The sequence below is a fragment of the Photinus pyralis genome, unplaced genomic scaffold (genome assembly GCF_008802855.1).
Source record: "Photinus pyralis isolate 1611_PpyrPB1 unplaced genomic scaffold, Ppyr1.3 Ppyr1.4_LG2, whole genome shotgun sequence".
NCBI classification, from domain to species: domain Eukaryota; kingdom Metazoa; phylum Arthropoda; class Insecta; order Coleoptera; family Lampyridae; genus Photinus; species Photinus pyralis.
Genome location: NW_022170403.1, coordinates 11,732,693 through 11,754,211, shown reverse-complemented (window position 1 = coordinate 11,754,211; position 21,519 = coordinate 11,732,693). Strand labels below are relative to the sequence as shown.

At 36.3% G+C, this 21,519-nt stretch overlaps 2 protein-coding genes across 2 annotated transcripts; one reads left to right on the top strand and one right to left on the bottom strand.

Moving 5' to 3' along the window:
- Nucleotide 1: 1 nt before the first annotated feature.
- Nucleotides 2-7,881, bottom strand: LOC116163823 (dynactin subunit 4-like; the record flags this gene model as incomplete). The annotated part of the gene is made up of 7 exons (XM_031477954.1): nucleotides 7,583-7,881; nucleotides 7,286-7,532; nucleotides 7,090-7,235; nucleotides 683-851; nucleotides 449-632; nucleotides 211-394; nucleotides 2-160 (listed from the first exon to the last, which is right to left on the bottom strand). Coding segments are annotated over exons 1-7 (1,218 nt in total), but the record flags the coding sequence as incomplete, so codon positions are not given.
- Nucleotides 7,882-8,004: 123 nt separating this feature from the next.
- LOC116162773 (DNA excision repair protein ERCC-1-like) lies at nucleotides 8,005-9,599 on the top strand. The gene is made up of 4 exons (XM_031476472.1): nucleotides 8,005-8,371; nucleotides 8,695-8,978; nucleotides 9,032-9,217; nucleotides 9,267-9,599. Exons 1-4 carry the CDS (start codon nucleotides 8,302-8,304, stop codon nucleotides 9,450-9,452), a joined length of 726 nt encoding a protein of 241 aa, XP_031332332.1. The 5' UTR covers nucleotides 8,005-8,301; the 3' UTR covers nucleotides 9,453-9,599.
- The last annotated feature ends 11,920 nt before the right edge of the window (nucleotides 9,600-21,519 follow it).

Below are 21,519 nucleotides of genomic sequence, written 5' to 3'. Positions count from 1 at the left end.
CATCATCACGTGGTGGTAAAACGAAAGTGCTATCAGGAAATTCAATGCTCGCTACAACTGGAACTGTAACAGGCCTAGGTTTAATTGTTATCGATGGTTGCCGTGAAAGTGACGAATGGATCAAACTACTGGGCTGACTGGTTAGTGAGACCGGCTGCTTCTAAACATAATGTTTGAAAAATGCTGCTTGATTTTAAAATATAGCATTACCTCATCGACTGGACTAATTTCAGATTTACACTCTTCCACAATGACATCATCCCCCACCTTGTACGGTAAAAGTGTAACAGTTGTTTGATGTTGAGTGGGATTGATAAATTTAATAAGTAATTCACTTACTTTCCCCGCCCTTAGTGGCTCAACAGTTATTAAACGCACCTCAGGAATATGATAGCTAAAGCAACGAAATCAAAAGTCATGTAAGTACGAGGCGTTTGACAAATCTTACTAGGCAAATAATTGTATTTTAAATTTAATGGAGTTCGGATTATATTCCGGTTTGCTGACATTGTGTTCACAGGATCGGCAACGTTGCGATCTTTTCACAGACAGATGCTTATGAATAGGAAACAGTTTATCCACAGTTGTTGGTTGTAGTTCTGGCTGCACTAACCTCTGCTCCATTGTAGTAACTTGAAATTAAATCAGTATAAATTACACAATAAAAAGAAAGCGCCCTTACCAAACGACAAATTCACAGGTTCTGTAAGCAGATATTCAGGAAACTGTTCAACATCCTCTTTTGCTATAGCTTTAGTTGGTTCTTTAACCTGGCATTTACGAAGCGGGTGTGGAACGTCAGGCAACCCCACTCGCTTTCTCAGCATTGAGGCAGTTATACCAGTCCTATCCTGCAACATAAAAAAATATGTGATGTGAGCAACGAAGTAAAAGAGGTTCTCGAAAGCGAAGCAGTAAATCACAATCCAAAAAATGCATATAGCTCAATACTAATACAGAAGTTTTCTGAGGGTTAGGCTTAGGACTCAAACAGCTTCCTTCGTGGTACAATTTTGGTGTTGGTGTATGACAAATCGCCGACTAGGGACACTACACTGACATTGCCCACAACACCGACAATGTCCACTTCGCCAACAAGTGTGCAAGAGACGCTAAGCCAAACGTGACCGACCATATTTCCCTTTGACACCTTTATTTTCAACTCAACGAAAAAGTGTATAAAACGTTTTTGTACAGCTCATCAAGGCACATTTTTTTTGTATTTAAGATTTTTCGCTATGGGGCTCATTTCCGAAACAGTTGTACAGTTTTTTTACGAGTTTGTCAGTTTTTGAGAAATTTTAAATTGAAAAGTTAAACTGTTGTAATGGAACCGAATTTGCCCGCTAAAATTCGATTTAAATATTCCCTAAGCCGTTCTTGCCGCCAATTCAAGATTGAGTTTTGTTTCGTTTCAGTGGAACACGTGTTTTTTTCTTCTTTGCTCTACGTTGAAATGGGCCATAATTTATTACCATAAAAGTGTCAATTATAAAGCTATACAAGGGAACTTAATGATCCCTATCGACCCAACGTCTCTAACAATGTTCGTCTAAGATTTGCTTAAAAGGGAGAAATTTTGGCTGAGGTATTTGTGCTTTTGTTGAGGGTAAAAGTAATTTTTACGTTTCGAATAGTGAGTGCAGCTTCGACAATTACAAAGGTGATGTACTCTTTTTTTATCTATATGTCTATTGCATCCATCTAGTAATGATATGATCGTGTTAATTATTTGCCAATTTAACGGTATTCTCGTATAGCATGATTATTGCCATTTATAACCCATTCTAAATACAAATTGCCGTTTTTGAATTATACTGGTCATACTTTGACTTAAATGAATAGAGATTCTACGTAAATATGTTGTTTTCCAATTTACAGTACTCCTTTGTTCCAAGCGCTGGTTTTGCCCGCCAACCCGCAATTTAAATTACTGACCGATTTACGTATTTTTATTTATCTTTAGATACAGTATCTTCCCTTAGTTATGATATTCAATACAAGGATGCAAAACTACATTTTAATTTATAATTGAATTTACTGCAGCACATTTCCCTTTTTTTTGCATGAATATGTTACTGTTTATTTACAGGGTGCTTCGTCTGCGGGCGTCTGCTAAAAGCGTACGGCGTGTTCCCGTTGTGCCCTTTGTTTTTTATGTATCCTTATCCTTCCTGTGTGAAATGCTCTTCTGAGAGGCCAACTCCTATCGTTTTCATACAATACTGACATATCATGACCAGAGCAACTAAAGACTACTCGGTGTGGGATTTGGACTGGCCATCCAATATCCGAACCTATTATGTGAATTTATTGTAATGTTTATGATTGTTTTTTTGTGTTATGTGTGTGTGAAATATTGATTCTTTAGGAATACCAGTGGAGCCTGAGATTTGACATTATATAAGTTTACTTAACAACCATCATAATATGCATTCATGCCATTACAGATAACTAATTTTGCTATAAAGTTCAATATTAATTTGTTGGATGGTTTTTTTCTCAGCTCTTTTTTTTCCCCAGCCTATTCTTATATTTGTACTCGGTGAACTACCATTTTCTAAATCTAATCGTGCAATGCGAATTATTTTGATTAAATCTCCATTTTTAAAGCATGTACTCGTTTTATTTGTATTCCTTACTTGATTCTCACTCAAGCAACGTACATATCTTGTAGCGACTCTTAAAAACACAACGTAGTAAATGGTCCTATTATTTTGTTATTCAGGTTAGGTAGCTTTGTCTAGACTCTAGACGATCATGTGCCATGGGGTTCAGTTAGTTTGGGAGGGAAAGTTTTGAATTAAATCTTGAGTTGCGCAGTCTCTCGGGGCTGGCCTGGGTAAGTCACATTATTTATTTTATAATTTTTTTTAATTTGCACTTTCCCGAGAAAGTAAGCCCCATGGCGAAAAATGTGAAATACAAAAAAAGATGTCTTGATGAGCTCTACAAAAAAGTCATACTCTTTTTGCATCAGGTTCAAAATACAGGCAATAAATGTTTAGACAAGTTCTCTAAAATCGATTGCAACTTCCTTCATTTCCAGAGAAACAGAAAACTGCCAAAATTCGGAAACATTCAAACGAAATTACTCTTTCGAATTATGACAGAACAAAATACCGCCTGTTTGATTTTTATTTCCACACACTTAATTGACATGTAAAATTAATAAACAAAAAATTCTGTTAAACTGTTCACATTCTTTTCAATATAATCTGTTACTTTAGAACAGGAGTCTCCACACTACGACCCCCCGCGGACCAAGACCGCCCCCCAGCATTACCAGTCTGACCCAATGTACTGTACTGTACATTTATCAATATTATTTAAGTGGGTTGAAGGAATACATAAAACAAGTTAAAAAGTAATTATGCAAACGTAAATGACGAGAGCGTATTTTGCTCCTAATAATACATATTAATGCTAGGGCACGGAAAAAATACTGGTAGGAATGAGAGGCTTGCCTTATTCAATTCAAATGAAATTTTATTTAAATGCTTTCGTAAATAAGAAAGTTGGCATTGCGCATGTGCAAAACAATATTTTGAAAACGTCAAGTTTTCCTTATATTGGTAGTGTTTACATCATTGAAATAAAAGACTGTTTACAAAATATAAAGTTTCATTTAAATATCTTCATAAATAAAAAAGTTAGCAATGCACATGTGTTAAAACAAATTTTTAGCACTGTGCATGCACAAAACCAAAAATATTGGTACGCACTGGATCCAAGATCGTTTCAACTGACCGTCATATTGAACAAATCGGTTCAGTCGTGTAGAAGTATTAGTACGTGTGACGGACGGACGGCAAAGTTCAGCCAATAGTGATTTTTCACTTTGCTAAAAATACGCTAATAATTAGAGTTTATAAAGATACAGACAAAAGATGGCACTAGCAATACAGATATAACTTCGCATCATTAAACTGCTAACAAGATCTGGAGGAATTATTGCATTGCAGGTAATCCAAGAATACGGCCGAAAATATGGTAAGTAGATATGTTCTGGCCCTAGGAAAATTGAGGAGCAATTCATGTGGCTATAATGAGTGAAAAAGTGCACTTTTTATTTTTTGAAAGTGAAAGTGCACTAAAAATAAGCCTTCTAAAAGCTTAGGCTCAATGCTCACATTCAGTTCGGTGATAGGAGAAGTTGACTAGCGAGCCGTTAGGCGAGCCTGTCATCTCTTAGAGCCAGTAAAAACAATTACCTGGCGTATAATGTACAATATTTTATTTGTTACTCATTTGTAAACAATAGTAAACGTAAATAATTAGTTCTTAAATTAATCTTGAAGAAATGTCTAAAATATCATGTTATCCATGTAACAGAGACTTCGCATTAATTCTGGCCAATGAAATTACTAGATTACCAACTTGTAAAATTTTTACAGGTCAGCTGTCAGTTTTACAAGTCAGTAGCGTTTAAACATGACGTTTACCCGTTTGTGTTTTGTCTTGTTAATCAACGTTTACAACTTTACAAATACAATTTTTTTACAATTCAAAAAAATTTAAGATGGCGGTGGCGCACTCAATAACCATGTGTCAAAAAATTTTGTTTTTACCTCAAAAGTCAAAATATGTGAAATAATTTCAAATGGAAGCCGGGAAGCGTATCTCCCAAATGGTTTGAACCTGAGAGCTTTGGTTCCTCTTTAATGGCGACTTTGTATATACCATGGTAGAAGTCTATTATTGCCTATGTACTTACTGTATATACTAATAATCCAAGGCGCTTTCTTTCGGCTACTTTGCGATCATGATTCGTAGGATCACGTTTTACGAAAGAACGCGCGAATTTAAATCAAAGTATGGTTAAGTTTAGTAGTACAAATTTGCATTCGAATTACGTATTTTTTGTTTGGATTATGAAAATAACTTAAAGGCAAGTAGTTGCGTGATATTGTGCTCCTCTTCAGTTACAAATATTGACTCACCTAACATTTGAGCAAAAATATCCTTGCATTTATAGGTTAGGAATTCGTGATCATAAAACTTTTATGTTCAGTTTGCTCACAATTTTAGCAATCATGATTATAAGATCAAACTTCGAAAGAACGTGATTTGACAATCCAAACGTGTTTGGATCATTGAAAGAAAGCGCCTCCAGTAATGCCATTAGTAGGGTAAGGTAGCCATAATCGTACCGGTGCCTAAATCGTACCACGTTCGTTTTTCAATAAAGGCGCGACTTTTATCGCCATCTAGTATAGTATTCACCAGGTCAATCAAACATTAGTCAGTTATAGCAGTATCATAGTTACAGGTGTAACCGCATTTACGCGCCAAACAGTGTTAAAAGAAAGTGATCATTTTCATACAAGATTTTGCGGCTTTTTGTAAGGGCGTGTTGCTAGGTAAGTGGTGTAGTGAAGTATATGTTGTATTAGTTCTTTAGAGCAAAATGTTTGGAAATGTTTGTATATTTCAAAATTTAGTAACGATCCTCAGATTAGGTTAAATTAATTTTTTACTGATTATGCATCAAGTTGCCTAAATCCTACCACACGCTAGTCTCCAAAATCGTACCAGTACGATTTGGGAAACTAATTGTTTTCGCGCCACATTTATAAAAACAGTCTAGGCACATTTTTGAAAAATAGGTAGGTACACAATTTACATTGGGTTCATTTGCAGAAAAAAATGCCGAAGAGAGAATATGGAAAGTGGTCTTCCGAAACTATGAAACGGGCATTGAGTGAATATGAAAAGAATGATATAGGTTTTAATGAATGTTGTCGAAAATATGAAATTCCAAAACCGACATTTAGGAGGCACCTATTGGGACAGGTCAAGAGAGGAAATGATACCACGCATCAGGCCAAAAGACGTGTTAATGGACGTGAACTGGCCTTACCAGAAGAAGTCGAACGCCAATTGGTGGAGCACATTTTGAAATTTGAAGAATTGCTTTTTGGACTAACAATTAATGACGTCCGTAAGCTTGCGTATGACATTTTGGCAGCGAATCCGCATATTCCGAACCCCTTTAACAAGGAAACTAAAATGGCATAGTTCATATACCATTTTCTCATAAGAAATTAAAAGTACGATTTGGGAAACCGCAGGTACGATTTGAGCAACTGGTTCCTTAAATCGTACCACTTGCACGCTCTTAGGAAAATTGAAATTGTGCAGTAAACATAGAAGTTTCGTGCCTACAAAAATTACTGTTTGAAGCTAAAACAGTATTTTATAATTTGCAACAAACGGATTCACACTTTATCACATAACTGTAGCAAAAATAAATAAAAACTGGAAAGCGGTACGATTTTGGCAACCTTACCCCTAAGTTGTGTATAGTGTTTAAATTAACAATTAACAATAAAATAATAATAATAATAATAATAATTTATTAGCGCTAATAACATAATTGTTTTACGCAAGTCGGTTACTATATACAGTATATAAAGACTATAACTTACACATTTAAAGACAGTTAAACCTATAATGTAGAAAGTCGTTTATATTGTAAAATGCCTGGCTTATTAGGTGCTTCTTTAAACATTTACTAAATGAATTTGTGCAGTCTAGTTCTTTCATGTGTTGGGGCAGAGCGTTGTATAATTTAATACCAATATGATTTACACCAGTCCTTGTTTTATTTAATCTTAAAGCAGGAATCACTATGCTATTTTTTTGTCTAGTGGAATGGCAATGCAGCTGGTTATTTTTATTTGTTGTATATAGACTCAAGTTGTTACGAACATAGAGTATGCACTGATATATATAAATTGACGGTAATGTGAGGATGTTTAGGTTGATAAATGCGCTTTTGCAATCTTCTCGATATTTTAATCCTGCAATTACACGCACTACCCGCCTCTGAATTCTAAATACATCATTAAAGGTGGCAGAATGTCCCCAACATATCGTATTATAGGAAAGTACACTATGTATTTTGCCAAAATAAGCAGCCATGAGTACCTTTTTCGATACGGTACACTGCATAGCATGCATATATTAAAGAAAGATCTGCTGTTGTGTCCCTGACCTACACGCCCAAATTAATAATAGACAAACCAAACCATGTTTTCATTTAAAGATCAAACCCCCAAATCAAGAAAAATCAGCGATACTAACCGTGAAGCTCATATATCGACGTTGCTTCTTTTTATCTTTTTCAAGTTTCTGCTGTTTATCTGATAGCACAATACCTTTATACATATCTTGTATATCTTGCAATCGATTTGCGTAAACATTCTCCCTCTCAGGCCACCCTCCACTCACTAAAAACAAACAATTTGAGTAAGTACCTACAGGTAATAAGAACACTAACCAGCTGCTTGATCGGGAATTCCTACATCTCTAGAGCTCCAGCGACACAAAAGGCAAAGCAAATAAAAAACCTTGCGAGGTGGAGCTTTCGGATCTTCGCCATTTTTAGGCCCCATATTTGCCGCTCTAGTTGTCAGTTGCTGATGACAGCTTGGACAATCGAAACAATTGCCACATCTATTTTTCTTTAAACGTGCCTCGGAAGATGGTAAATTTTCGGCACATTTTCCACAGTAATGGGAATCCGCCTTAAAAACCATACAAAGGGATTATGTTGTTAATGAAGATATGGGCCTACCTCATGACACACGCAAAAAGAACATCTTATTTCTAAACAATGTCTGCAAAAATATAGATTAGAGATAGGTCTTAAAATGCCACATGTGCAAGCATATTTTACAACATCGGGTTGTACGATGTAAGACATTTTTCAAAGTAGGGTCTTCTACATTGAAAACCCCAAAATAGAGAGCAATGACACCAGTCGGTGGAACGCAATGAATAATTTTTATTCATTGGTGGAAAGATCTAAGGTTGAAAGACACTGCAGAGGAAATCATTCTGTGGAGGGAATGACAACAAAGAGGCGAAAGTTACGACGTGCATGTGCAAAAAGGACGTTATCAGTTGTATACTTTGACACTGCCACTGACAGTCACTACAATATATACAGGATGTCTCAGAAAAAGGTTGCATGAGTACATTGTTGTTTATTCGTTAATCAATAAATAAACATAAAACATCGTTCACCAAACGAAGCGCTTCATGAGTGCTACCATGGTGCTACCTTAAACCTTCTTGATGTCGTACCGCTTATATAAGTACTTGTAATTGTACTGCATTTTGCTTGTGTAGTCGTTGATGGTGTAGTGTATACACATCAAAACAAAAAGTCAAAAACCCAAAACAACACTGGAAAAAAACATTTAGAAATACTTATTGGAACCTTTTGGATTGGAAATCATAAAGTCAAAAACGAATTACATCAAAATGCATCTTTCCCTAGGCATATAAACAATGAATGACACATTTGAAAATATTAGTTTTGAATTTGAGAAGGATTTGATTCCTACCTCCAAGTCATCTGGTGAGTTGAAACAGCATGTCTTCTGTGATTTGTGATGTCATCTCATTTTGAGTAGTGTACTGTCTGCTTGAAAGTCGATTCACATTTTGCGGAACGTCAATGTCACGTCCCCAACCGGCAACGCCACATTAAAATATGTATTATAGATTTCTTATGATGACATTCACATAGAGACGTAACGGAATGCACCATCAACGTCACGAACCGTCAAGATAAGTTTAAATACAATATTTTGATGTGACGTTGCCGGTCAGTGACGTGATGTTGACGTTCACTAAAATGCGAATCGACCTTTAAATTTGCACTTATTGTTTTTACTTTAGGTACTACTGGCCCATGTAACATACTCCAAAAGGAAAATGATAAACAAGCAAAAATCTCCTCACATCATCTGCTTGTTAATCCTAAGCAAAGAGGAAATCCGATATTAAAAGCAATAAGAAATGTCCCTTGGGAGTTTGAAGAAATAGTCCCTGATTATCAAATGGGTACAGGGGTGTGTGCCTTATTTTTATCGCTAAGGTATCACAATCTACATCCCGATTACATTCACAATCGGTTGAAGTTGCTGGGAAAAAATTATGAACTACGTGTTTTACTTGTGCAGGTTGTATTAAACCAATGTTTACCATTGCCAGTGCCCATAACATTTTCTTTTAGATTGATGTAAAAGATCCACATCACCTCTTAAAAAATTTAACTCGTATTTGCATCTTGGCGGATATGACTTTAATATTAGCTTGGAGTCCAGAAGAAGCTGGTAGGATAATTGAAACTTATAAAATCTATGAAAATAAGCCAGCAGATACAATAATGACGAGAAGTGAAACATCACCCAATTTACAAGTAAGTTCTTATAATCAATTCAAATTGTACAAATAATTGTGCGTTTTAGTTAGTACAATTATTAAGTTCCGTAAAACCAATTAATAAAACGGATGCTATGACTTTATTGGTGCGTTTCAAAACTCTAAAGGGTATTATATCCGCATCTGAATATCAACTCTCGGAATGTCCAGGTATTGGACTTCGAAAAGCTCGGAAACTGTATTCTATATTGCATGAAAATTTTTGTAAATAATTGTTATATTTTAAATTGCATGTTAGTTGTATAAGATTTGTGTTTTCGGTATTATTACTATTGTTACTTATTATTGCTGGCAATCTACACCATCACATTTGAAACATTTTATAGTGTTTTTTATTAAAATTAAAACCAAGTTGTCTATTTTTGTTTCATCCTACTTGTGTCATACAACTTACACCTTTTAACTTTTTTGATACCACTAACAATTACGGATACCTTTCCTATATAGAAAGGTCGAACATGGGACAATATGTACCTCTTTTTAATTTAAGGCTGAAGTGTTGTTGAAAAATGTTCTTTGATTTAAGTTGTCGTGTAAGGATAAAATTGTTTGTTTTTTTCTATGGGCTTCGCTCACTAAGAACAACTCTCGCAGCACCCATAGAGATGCTGCAAAAAGAACACTAATGTTTGTAACGGAGTAATAATAATCCAAAAGAGTAAAAACAACGTCTGAAAAAAGCAACAATTAAAACTAACGATAAAGGAAAGGAAACTAAAAAAAGCAGAGACTTGTTACAACTAGACCGCACATAGCTCAAGTTGTATGTTGTCAACATGGTAGGCCACCCACCGAACTCGTAAAGGCAAGAACTTTCGCGCTCCAATCTTCACTATTTGTTTTTGCTGGGATTATATCGCTGAACTGGGCTAGTTTTTCAGTATTTTTTAAAATTTCTTTGCTGAATCGAAAACGCACACTTTCTAGACACATAATGTTCTCAGAAAAGGTTATAAACGGTAATAATGAAATAAATGTAATCTAGTGTAAATTTTCGTATAAGGTATTTTTTTACCGGATAGTTTACATCTAGGTATAGTTATGTATAATGGAATGGAAAAAGCAGAAAAGCACAAGAATATTTTGAGAAACAATCTTTGCGATAGTGTAACAGAGATATGAATTTGTTTAGTCGGCGTCTTTGTTGTACGTCGCGCAGAAATCTCCACGGATGTAATTTGTTTTTGGCACTTCAAGATCATGATCATATCATCATCATATATATCATAATCATGTCCTGCAGGCTGCAGTGAATGAATTTAATACTGAAGGTATTCTTTACAATACGTATTCATTACGAAAATAAGAAAATAAACGAAGTAGATGTGGATGTGAGAATTAGACATTTATACAACAAATGAGTATTGTTTAAAAGCCAATAAACATTTTTATGTCGATAAGCACATTTCATTTTACCATTGAATAAAATTTTTATGCAATAATTCTAGTTATTTCGACTGGTTATATGTAGGATCTTGCTAAAACTGGTTCGCGCTTTGCCATTACGAGTATGATGTGTTGCCTAAACATGTTGGCATCACTCTTTTATACGCGAGTGGCATTGTATGCGCAGTCTAGGTATAAACAAGTCTGTGAAAAAAAGATGGGGTTGTAACATACTCCAGCGGTTAGGCAACACACCACTCACAACTAAAAGAATCGCAGTATGGGAAAAATACGAAATGCTCTGTATATACAGCAATTGTTCCCAGTAGTTGCCGTCAAACAAACTGTGAATTCACGTTGTGTTTTGAAAATTGTATTTATTTATAGGTATAATAATAATTTTATTCTTTCGCAGCTGCATTTATGTTGCTGCTTCATCTTGTGCAGACTGCAGTTCTTGTGTCTTAACATATACGAGAAGGGGGGTCCTTAATTTGATGTTTCTCTCTATGAGTATGGTTTAACCATTTTCGCGTAGAAAGTAGATACCTAATACAGTCCAATTCTTCGCTGTAACTGTTGCTTTCTTTCTCGTGCGGGCTGGAGGTCTTGTGTCTTAGCATATACGCAAAGGGGGTCCTTTGATTAACATTAACATTAAAATTCCGTACCTGGGTACCATGCGCACACTTATCCGGACGGAATCGGCGAGGTATATTATTCATTGGGTATAGATTTTCAATACCGATCTGGCGTCGGTTCCGGACGGGCTCGGTCCGATCCGAGTCGGTTCTGTCCAGACAGACACTGTTTACTGGTAACTGGAAAATATTATTAAAATGAAATGCACTCCTTACGGACTAACGTAAAAACCATACAGTGGCGAACATTAATATGCATTAAGATTGTTCTCAAGTCTCAACACTTCACCCACTTCGTCTTTCTGTGGGATAATGTTATTGTTTAGATACAATGGGAGCTTATCTGTAGTTTTATTGATACAGAGGGAAGGGGGGGGCACTGGCTTTTTCTTCGTGGTGAAAGGCCTCGGTCCCCTATAATGATCGGTTATAATTCCTTATATCTCAAGAACTGATGGTCGGAGGAGGGTACTCCACATAGAGCCGTTAAGATGTCTGGAAGAAATAATCCACTGGTGATGTCAAAACTTTAAAAAGCGTAGGTATATCTCAAAACGGTTTGTCGGAAGAGGGTACTCGTAAAGAACAAGTGGAACGTCGCAGAAGGAGACATATCGATTGGTGATGTCAAAACTTTTAGTGGAAATGTCTGCAGATTGGAGTGTCAGGGAGGGTCCTCACAAGGGGGTGGAAAGATCGTCTAAACGAGACACATCTACTGGCTATGTGAAAACTTAATTATGAATTTCTCGAAAGGAAAGTATGTACGATCATCGACAAAAATAATGATAATCGGGAACACACTGCCAGTTAGGCAACCAACCATACACTATCTAAAATAGCAACGTTGAAGTGTAACTCTCCGGGCGGAATTCGTGTGGGATGGGCTGCACGGCGTCGCGCATTGTCGTCATTGCTTCGGTGTTTCTTCGTCACTGGCTTGTACGTATAATTTACAAAAATGGGTAAAACCGAATTTTATGCATTACCTATTATATTCATTATTCTGGCAAACTAGAGACATTAAATTCACATTGGTATCTTCAATCTCGTTTTTCTCTCAATTGAAATAAAAACTGGCTTTTAAGGTTAATTTTGCAAGACAAGTTTTTATTTTAGTGATCAATCGCAATGCTGTGCGGGCACATCTATATCTCTTGGCCCATCCCAAACGAATTCCCGCCGGGAAATTTATGCTTCAACGTTGCCAGTTTAGATAGTGTATTTTTGGTTGCCTAAGCGGCAGTAAGCATCCGATTATCATAACTTTTGTCGGTGATCTTACCTACAAAGGGCAAAACAATATTTTGGAGAATTTCTCTAAGAACTTGATTCTTCTTGCACTAAATACCTAGTGCAGATTTTGTATGTATATGTTACCGGCAAACTGCGAAATCCGGCATTTTGCAAAATCCCTAGGCATTTTGCGAAATGACCAATGCAGTAGGCAAAGTGAGAAATGGAACTCGACTTCGCACTTCGCCTGCTTCTCTTTAGGGATTCCGCAAAATCCCTAAACATTCAGGCAAAGTGAGAATTCTCGGTTATTTTACACAGATTGCGCGTACAGCGGTGCCAAACGTAAAACCGTCGCGTTAGTACCTTCCCCCATTTGAGATATTCTCCACAGTCAATCCAAAGCGTGACTCAAAAGAAAACCCATAGAAGAAATGCAGTTTAAGGCGGAAACACATTACTGTCACGTCACGTGAGCTCACGTGCTATCACGTCAAGCATACCTTCGCGTGATGTCACGCTAGGAGATACACTTGTGTGCGCTCACGGTGTCCCGCGGTAAATGTCGTTACAATTTAAGATTTGCATTTAGTCATTAGAAGCGATGAAGCGAAGTAGAGATTCTTCTTCGTCCAGTTCTTCAGACGAGGAAGAGGATATAGAAAACGTGGCTGCTTTTACAGTGGCTAAGATTCTACCAATTTCCTCCCAAGCTTCTTGTCGAACCCTCTGATCCCGGTACTCAGCAGAGGAGTGATTGTATAGCCCTTCCTGCTGTCTCACCAGCTCAATTAAATGTTCGTCCATCTTTTCTTGACGAAACCACTTCGGAAAGCACTTGACGTGATGTCACGTTCTACTACAAAATGTAATTTTGCGGAATAACGGAGGCGTGATATCATGCGAGATCAGAACAGCACGTCGTGAATGCGTGAGGTGACAGTAGTATGATTCTAAAGGCATAAACGTCATAAACTTCTATACGTGAGTGGAGTTGCACATATTGCGCACGTAACGTGAGTTTGCGTGATAGCACATGAGCTCACGTGACGTGACCGTAATGTGTTTCCGCCTTTAAACGCGAGTGCAATATTTAGCGAGTACTTAAATTAAATTGCAATCGTCACGTCGTTTACCATCCAATGGCAACGCTGTATGCGCAATCTGTGAGAAATGACGAAGCTTTTGCACTTTGCCTGCATGTTTAGGCATTTCGCGAAGTCCCTAAAGAGAGACAGGCAAAGTGCGAACTGCAGGTCCGTTTCTTACTTTGCCTGTTTCATTCGTCATTTCGCGAAATGCCTAGGCATTTTGCAAAATACCGAATTCGCAGTTTGCCGGTAACATATATATATACCAGGCGGCCTTTAAATGTTTGTGTGTAAAGGTAAATATAGCATACCTTACAACCCAACTATTTACTAAGCTATATCGATTTTAAAAATCCGCTTTATTTGCGCAAGATATGTGCATAATTCGCGATTTATTTCATTGCCAAGTTCCTTAATACTGACAAAGTCAACAGACAATATGTTATTGTGTTTAAAACGTTTGTCCGTCCAAACAATTCTTTATTTTATTTTGTCTTTATTTTTGAGTGGGTGGGGTTTCAGCCAAGGTTGCGCTACCCACCCAACCCACTATACAATTACAAATATCCATGCCCGAACTCAGATTCGAACCAGGGACCCTTACCACCACAGTCCAGCTTTAACGGAACTGCGCCACATGGGCCGGCAAATTCTTTATCGCTTCTGACGTATCCATTCTCATTCCGTGCTATAACTGGTCGTTTTGGTTAGGCTGGGGTTATTGTATAGCATCCTTGGGCTGGGGTAGGAATCATTCTCTGGCTCATTGATGTGAGGATAACTTGGCGAGCAGTTAGATCAAAGAGTACCCATAAAGGGTATCGTTCACTAGAGCGAAGCGCAGCGGAACGGATTTTTTTTAAACCATAGCTTTACCCAAAATCGTCCTGAAACCTTCATTTTCATGCCTACTTTCTGGCAGGATTTTTGAGTTTCCATGACAGAGGCAGAGCAGACTACGTTTCCTACCGCTTGTCAATTTACTGGTCGCACCTGTCACTTTACGGGCCGCATTTGTGACATTTCTAATGTCTATAATGGCTCCTGTCAATTGTCATCACTGACAGATTGACAAGTTTTATATACAAATTGAAATGTTATATTAAAATACGATTTCGGGTAAAATTTAATACAAAACAAAGGGTCTCGCACTTCAATATTTCCTCACCAGTAATGTGTCATTTTCCTGACTTTTAAGTAAATTCTATTAAATGAGAGTGCGCACACTTGTCGCAAGAGCAGCGCAACGAAGCGGTCTTTTTCTGTTTCTTCGCATAAAGCGGGAATTATAAGCACATCTTCATCACAGGACACAATTGTTAAATGTAGATTAGGATAACAGATGACAGTGCCGCTCCGCGTCGCTTCGGTGCAGCGCCCTCGATGTGCGTATAGGCACGGAAATGTGGTCCGCTGCGTTGCCGTGGGTGTCGCGGCGAGCTTTACTCTAGTGAGCGTTACCATTGAATTGATAGTTATAAATTCAATGGCGTTACCCTTGAGATCCAACGCCATAGAGATAAGTATTGTGGGTTGCCTAAGTTTTATTGCTTTTTCTCAACTTTATTGGCGCACGCTACGCCTAATGGCCGTTTGCACCGACAAATTGAAGCGAATATTAGCTTAAGCGTAGCTTAAAATCCATCCATGGCAACGATTATTGAGACAATGGTTGCCATGAATTTTAAGCTACGCTTAAGCTAATATCCGCTTAAATTTGTGGGTGCAAACGCGCATAAGTGGCTATTTCAAGGTAACTACGTGTTTATGACTTTAAATATAATTGCAGAATCCCAGCGCTGCCAAATGTTTAGTGTTTGCTTGTACTTACTGATATAGGTAGGTATCTATTACTCCTTAAAATGTATGATGTTTAAAGAGTAATTCACTTCTGTGTAGTTAATCTGTGCTTCTGATTACGCTTATGGCACATAATTTATTAAGGTCCGAACGCTTGTTGGTTTGATTCGTAAGTGCCAAGATATGTTCTTCGTGTAACAATAAGCCACTTTTTAAGCGGTAAATTTTTACTGTGTATTCCCAGTAAGTGCGAGTTATAAGCTCGCGTTGATTACGTCTCTGCCTTTTGTACACACCTTTCTTCGCTTATACCGATCGAACGATTTAGCGACGCACGTCGCCCTACCGTCGACGGACGTGTGGAAAAGTCGACCGAACTAGATCGAAGTAATCTAATGAACGATGTTCACTTCAGCTTGCGCGAAAATAATCAAATATTTTTTCAAAAAAAAAGGCTAATATACGTTTTATAGCATTTATAATTGTAGGTACAAAATAAGAAAATAGCGAAAGATTTCCGGAAAAAATGTTGAAATAATCACTTTAATTTTTGCCGGCCCAACTGTAAACAATTCATATCCAAAATAAACGGCCCTAATTGGATTCTAGTTGTAATGGAACCGTTCAAATCATTAAAAAATGTGATCTGTGGAGGGACCAACTCACCCCACCTCTTTAAAAATTGTTTCTTTGCACTAACTGAAAAACTACTTGGCCGATTTGGATCAAGTTTGTTACCAGTCGATGTGTTCAATGTCTCGTTTAATCTAATCAAATTCCAGTCCGATTGACCCACACGTTCCGGAGATATTTAAACGCTCCAGAAAAGAAACCCTATATTTGTTCATATGCATGTATGTACCTACATACCGGGTGGTGCACGGTAAGTAGGGACAAAGGGATTTAACATGCGAATTTAGTTTTATGCAATATCCTGCCCTCCTGTACATTTTACAGAAAAAAACTGTAGAGTTAAAAAGTTGTTCAGAATTAAAAGGTGCATACAAAACTGTTTTTACATGTTTTATTAAGCTTTTGGTATACTCGCAATTTTAAAAATAAATTTCAACATTTCTGTTATTAGTAGCAATTGCTACTTAATAATAGAAATGTTGAAATTTATTTTTATTCTGTTTATTAGTATGTACAGTGTTATCCTTCAATAAATGACCATTATTATTATTAAAACTAAATTCGCATGTTAAATCCTTTTGTTCCTACTTACCGTGCACCACTAGGTATATTATCAATCGTTTAGAGATGGATCACAGACAACATAATACAAGTATTGCTAATGTTCTCCCAAGTGCAGCAGTGTGTCCCAAATCGGGTGGGATTGCATGGGTAACTTTGTTATTATTAAAGATAGAGAATTGGTTAAATGGGCAATGTTTTGCAGTTTTGGATGCTTATTTAAAATTTCCTTATGGAAATTCAAAATGTCGCATAGGTTCGACGTAAATTCAAAAAAAACTAAAACTGGTCATTTCCTTGAATGTCTTGTATCTGTATCATCGAAAGTATAAGAGATATAAAAAAAAGTTTTATATAAAAGTGACTGTTTTTGATACGCTTAATTTAGAATTGATGTCAAAAAAAAATTCAAGATGGCCACTTTTGAGGAACATTTACCAACTTCCTAAATGAGCGCCATATTGGATTTTTAGATTACTTGATAGATTTTTTAATTCTCTTTTCAACGAGCTATTATAACATAAGATTGAAAATAAGATACCAGTTATATTAACGGTTTTTATATTTTAATCAAGTAGGCTGTGATGAATTAAAAAAAACAAAACAAACTCTATTCGAGGCGAGATTCGAGGCAACAAAACAATGAAAATAATTACACCAGATGTTTAAAATACTGGCCATTATTAGTGAAACACACTTCAAGACAGTTTACTATTGATGATTATTATTATTATTGTAGTGGTAGCTACTTCCACTTTACTTTTATTTTTTAATTAAGTACTTACTTTTATAATTTAATGTACTGTACATAATTCGCGAATTGTGACCTGAGCAGCCAGTTTGTTGGTAGGTAGCATAAAGTAACCCTTCCTTCGAAACATACGTTGTCGAGAAAAATCCTTTAAGGAAGTTTATTGGTGAATTTGTAAATAATGGTGAGCAGTTAAAGATCCATCGAAGATTACCGGTCCAATTACATGACTTCCCATTATGCCATAAAATACATTAATTTAAAAAAATATTACTTGATTTCGGCGTGAAACTACAACATGTAGGTTTTCCTGTGACGAGTAGTGTTCATAATGTCGGTTTGAACATTTCGCAGTTAGAAAAATAAGATTTATCTGTCCATATACTCGGACTGGTAAAACTGTTAGTTTCGATATTCTTGCGGATAAACCACTTACAAAATGTGACCTGGGACAATGCATCAATGGTAATACATTGTGTAAAATAAAGCGAAGTGTCTTGAAATGTCTTTAACTGGATAATGGCATGACTTTTTTCGAGGGGATAGTTTGTAGTTATACCACCATTTGTAGGTATGTAAGTATGGATAATAAGTCAATAAGTGATGTTATAAAAATCAAATTTTTCTAGACCGCTTATATAAAATTTTGGAGGGAGTTGTAATGCCCAAACCCCCCTCTCATGAGTGCGTCCCTGATTTTTTTAAACATCTGATGTAATTATTTTCATTGTTTTGTTGCCTCGAATAGATTTTGTTTTGTTTTTTTTTAATTTATCACAGCCTACTTGATTAAAATATAAAAACCGTTGATATAACTGGTATCTTATTTTCAATCTTATGTTATGATCGCTCGTTGAAAAGAGAATTAAAAAATCTATCAAGTAATATAAAAATCCCATATGGCGCTTATTTAACTTTAGGAAGTTGGTAAATGTTCCTCAAAAGTAGCCATCTTGAATTTTTTTTTGACATCAATTCTAAATTAAACGTATCAAAGATAGTAACATTTATATAAAACTTTTTTTTATATCTCTTATACTTTCGATGATAATATAAGACATTCAAGGAAATGACCAATTTTAGTTTTTTTGAATTTACGTCGAACCTATGCGACATTTTGAATTTCCAAAAGGAAATTTTAAATAAGCATCTAAAACTGCAAAACATTGCCCATTTAACAAATTCTCTATCCTTAATAATAACAAAGTTACCCATGCAATCCCACCCGATCTGGAGCACACTGTATATGCATGATGACCATGAGAACTTAAATATGTAACACGTTAATAGCTAATTAATTTGGATCGTTTGGATGCAAAATTGATACCACCGATGTAAAAATCTGTGTTGATACGAAGCATGAATTTACTTATTGCTTTCTACTGCTGGCTAACCAACAAGTCATTCAGTAGGTAGGTACTGAAACTGGAGCATAAGTGACAAGACAAAAAACTTAAAATCGAAATTCAAGATAATCCGTATAGGTACAGCAGTAGGTATTGAATTAGGTGCATTACGAATTATTTTTTTTATTATACCTGAATCACAATCTCCGTTTTAAGGTAAGTTCATAGCTCTCCGTTCATACGTTTCCGTTTGTCCGTTAGCCAATCAGAAGGCAGCAAATTTTTAAATCGTACGTCGTCCGTTTACGACGGAAAAGTTGGTTGAAGTTGAACATTTACGTTTCCGTTGGTCCGTTTTTAACAAGAGTGAGGTTATGTTTGGTACGTTAACAGTGTTCGCCTATTCGTTCTTCACGGTGATATTCAGATAGCAACGTGTTGTTATTTTCGTACCATTTTTTCATACTGAAAATCACGGAGGGTACAGTACAAAATAAAATTTAGGTTATGGTTATACGTTGCAAATGTACAATGTGGACGGATTGCTATGAACCTTAACAAAATGTACTATCCGTTTGACGGATCAACGCAACGGATGAACGGAGAGCTATGAACCCACCTTTAAACACTCAAATGCGTGCGAAAAAGGGCCTTTAAAACACACGTGCTTTAAAGTTGCTAAGTAACGATACTTCAAGTATGACTTTTGAAACTGTCATCTGGATGAAATAAAAAATCCTCTTAGGTCGCTTTCTGTAAATGCAGAACATTTCTTTGGCTTTTGTACCTATCCTTTGGTTGAAGCTTTCACAAACGCGCGTAATTTAGGGTATGCTTCCAAATCTGTTCCACTTTTTAATCGCAGCATTGCTTTAAAGTTTTGAATGAATGCACCAAAATATAGAAGATTTAAATACCTTTGACATTTCCTTCATATATGCCAGCATTATGGATGCATTTAAGACTGTATTCGTAAGTAACTTCCTATTCATCCATGGAAACAACTTTTCATATTCTTTATAATAGGCTTTACTGGAGTTGGATTTTACACCAACCAACGTTTGTTTAGATTTTACAACAATCGATTTAATGGGCGGTGTATTATCTTTTTCAACGAAAATCGTTTAATTCACAAAGACGATGATTTTTATAAGCAAACGTCAAGTGACATTTCCATGGCAATAGTGAAATTACGAACACCCAACCCACTTAATTAGACATGTATTCGAGTATAACGTCAATATGACTTCATTCAGAGACTTGCTATAACTAGACTGCGCGTAACGTATCTAAGGTGTTGTCGACACAGTATGCAACACACAATGCACCGCGGGGCAAAAATCGCTGAGAGGATATGCAATATAATGGAAATAAGCTGTTATTTTAGATGTTCCGTTCATTAATCATTCTCGTGATTAGCTCGAATTAGTGAACAGATAAATTTCTGTTGAGAATAAACCAATAAACTTAGGTTAACTTGTGCCTATCAACATGTACTCTGTCGATAAATTTTTAAATAATATGCTGATTTTTAACGGATAAAAGTTTAAAGGGCCAATGGATCAGAGTCATTCGAAGAGAAAAATTTACTCCCACCATAGTGCATTTGCGGGGAATGAAGCCGATTTTAGAAAGGTACCTACGAAGGTGTTAAACAATAATGCAATACCGAGCGTTTTCGACATTCCCATTCACTTAAAATAACGTAGAACTATTATTCGACATCCTTTACCAGCAAGACAACGGCAATACCTATTTGCCTATTAGGTATAGACGTAACTAAGTACTTACTGGTACTAAATATATTTCAGGTTTTGTTACAAGAAAAATAGCTAAGTCTGTTAAATGTTCCATATGTGCAGATGCGATATTCGCATCAGAGAGTCATTCAAAGCTTTTAACTAGAAAAAATCGTGGAGGATTGTTGCACGTATCAAGCGATGCATTAAAAATTTGCCAAATTGCTGAAAATGTGTTCAGGTTTTTCATTGAATCCACACCACACCGCGTTGTAAACAAAATGGTTATCAGCAGTCTAAGAAAAATAAATAACAGTTACAGCCCATTTGGGTTTTTGGATAGGCATATATTGAATCAAAATCCGCTAAATAATCATATCTTACTACTTACATCTTTAGTTTTAAGAGTATATTTTCCGATACGTGTTCACCACCAAAATACACATATAAATCAAATTAGGACTAGAGTAAGGCAGTTATATACCAATTTAGTTCAAATAAAATACCAATAAATTCGATTAAAACAGTTAACAGCTATATGTTATCTTTTTTTGCTACTAAAATTTACAATAAACATGGCTAAAGCAAGCCGCAGAACGTACGTCTGCCCCGCGATGAACAGTTGGTTGCCTATCCTATCTTGACAACAGGCGTTTATAGTACAATCTACGTTACGCGCGGTCTAGTTATAACAAGTCTCTGACTTCATTGTATTTCCTATTTTTAAATTATACTGCAGGTATAATAAAAAATACTATAAGATACACGTGTATAATTGGTCTTTAAAGCACTTGCAACGTTAAAGGCACTCCGCTTTGCGTCGTGCCCTTAAACTCGTTGCGCGTGCTTTAAAGACTTGATTATACACTTGTATCTTAATATACTATTTAACAAATACAAAATTTTACACGAGATACACGTTACGAAAGCTTACACAGAGATTGTAAATTTGTATCGCTTTTAACTGGTTTAGTGTGGTTTAACCTTTTTTCTTAAGCGTAACCCTGGCGCTTTGTTTGCTAGCACACGACAAACCGGTTTAGAATTAATGGTGACTGAAAGGACACGCTTATGCAAATTCTCAAAGTAGGTACC

What these genes read in the sequence shown, in the direction of transcription:
- LOC116162773 (XM_031476472.1), top strand. Translation starts at nt 8,302, where the DNA reads ATGAATGACACATTTGAAAATATTAGTTTTGAATTTGAGAAGGATTTG. An exon ending in TCCTACCTCCAAGTCATCTG is followed by an intron (nt 8,372 to 8,694) that starts GTGAGTTGAAAC and finishes TTTTTACTTTAG; the next exon opens with GTACTACTGGCCCATGTAAC. An exon ending in TACGTGTTTTACTTGTGCAG is followed by an intron (nt 8,979 to 9,031) that starts GTTGTATTAAAC and finishes ATTTTCTTTTAG; the next exon opens with ATTGATGTAAAAGATCCACA.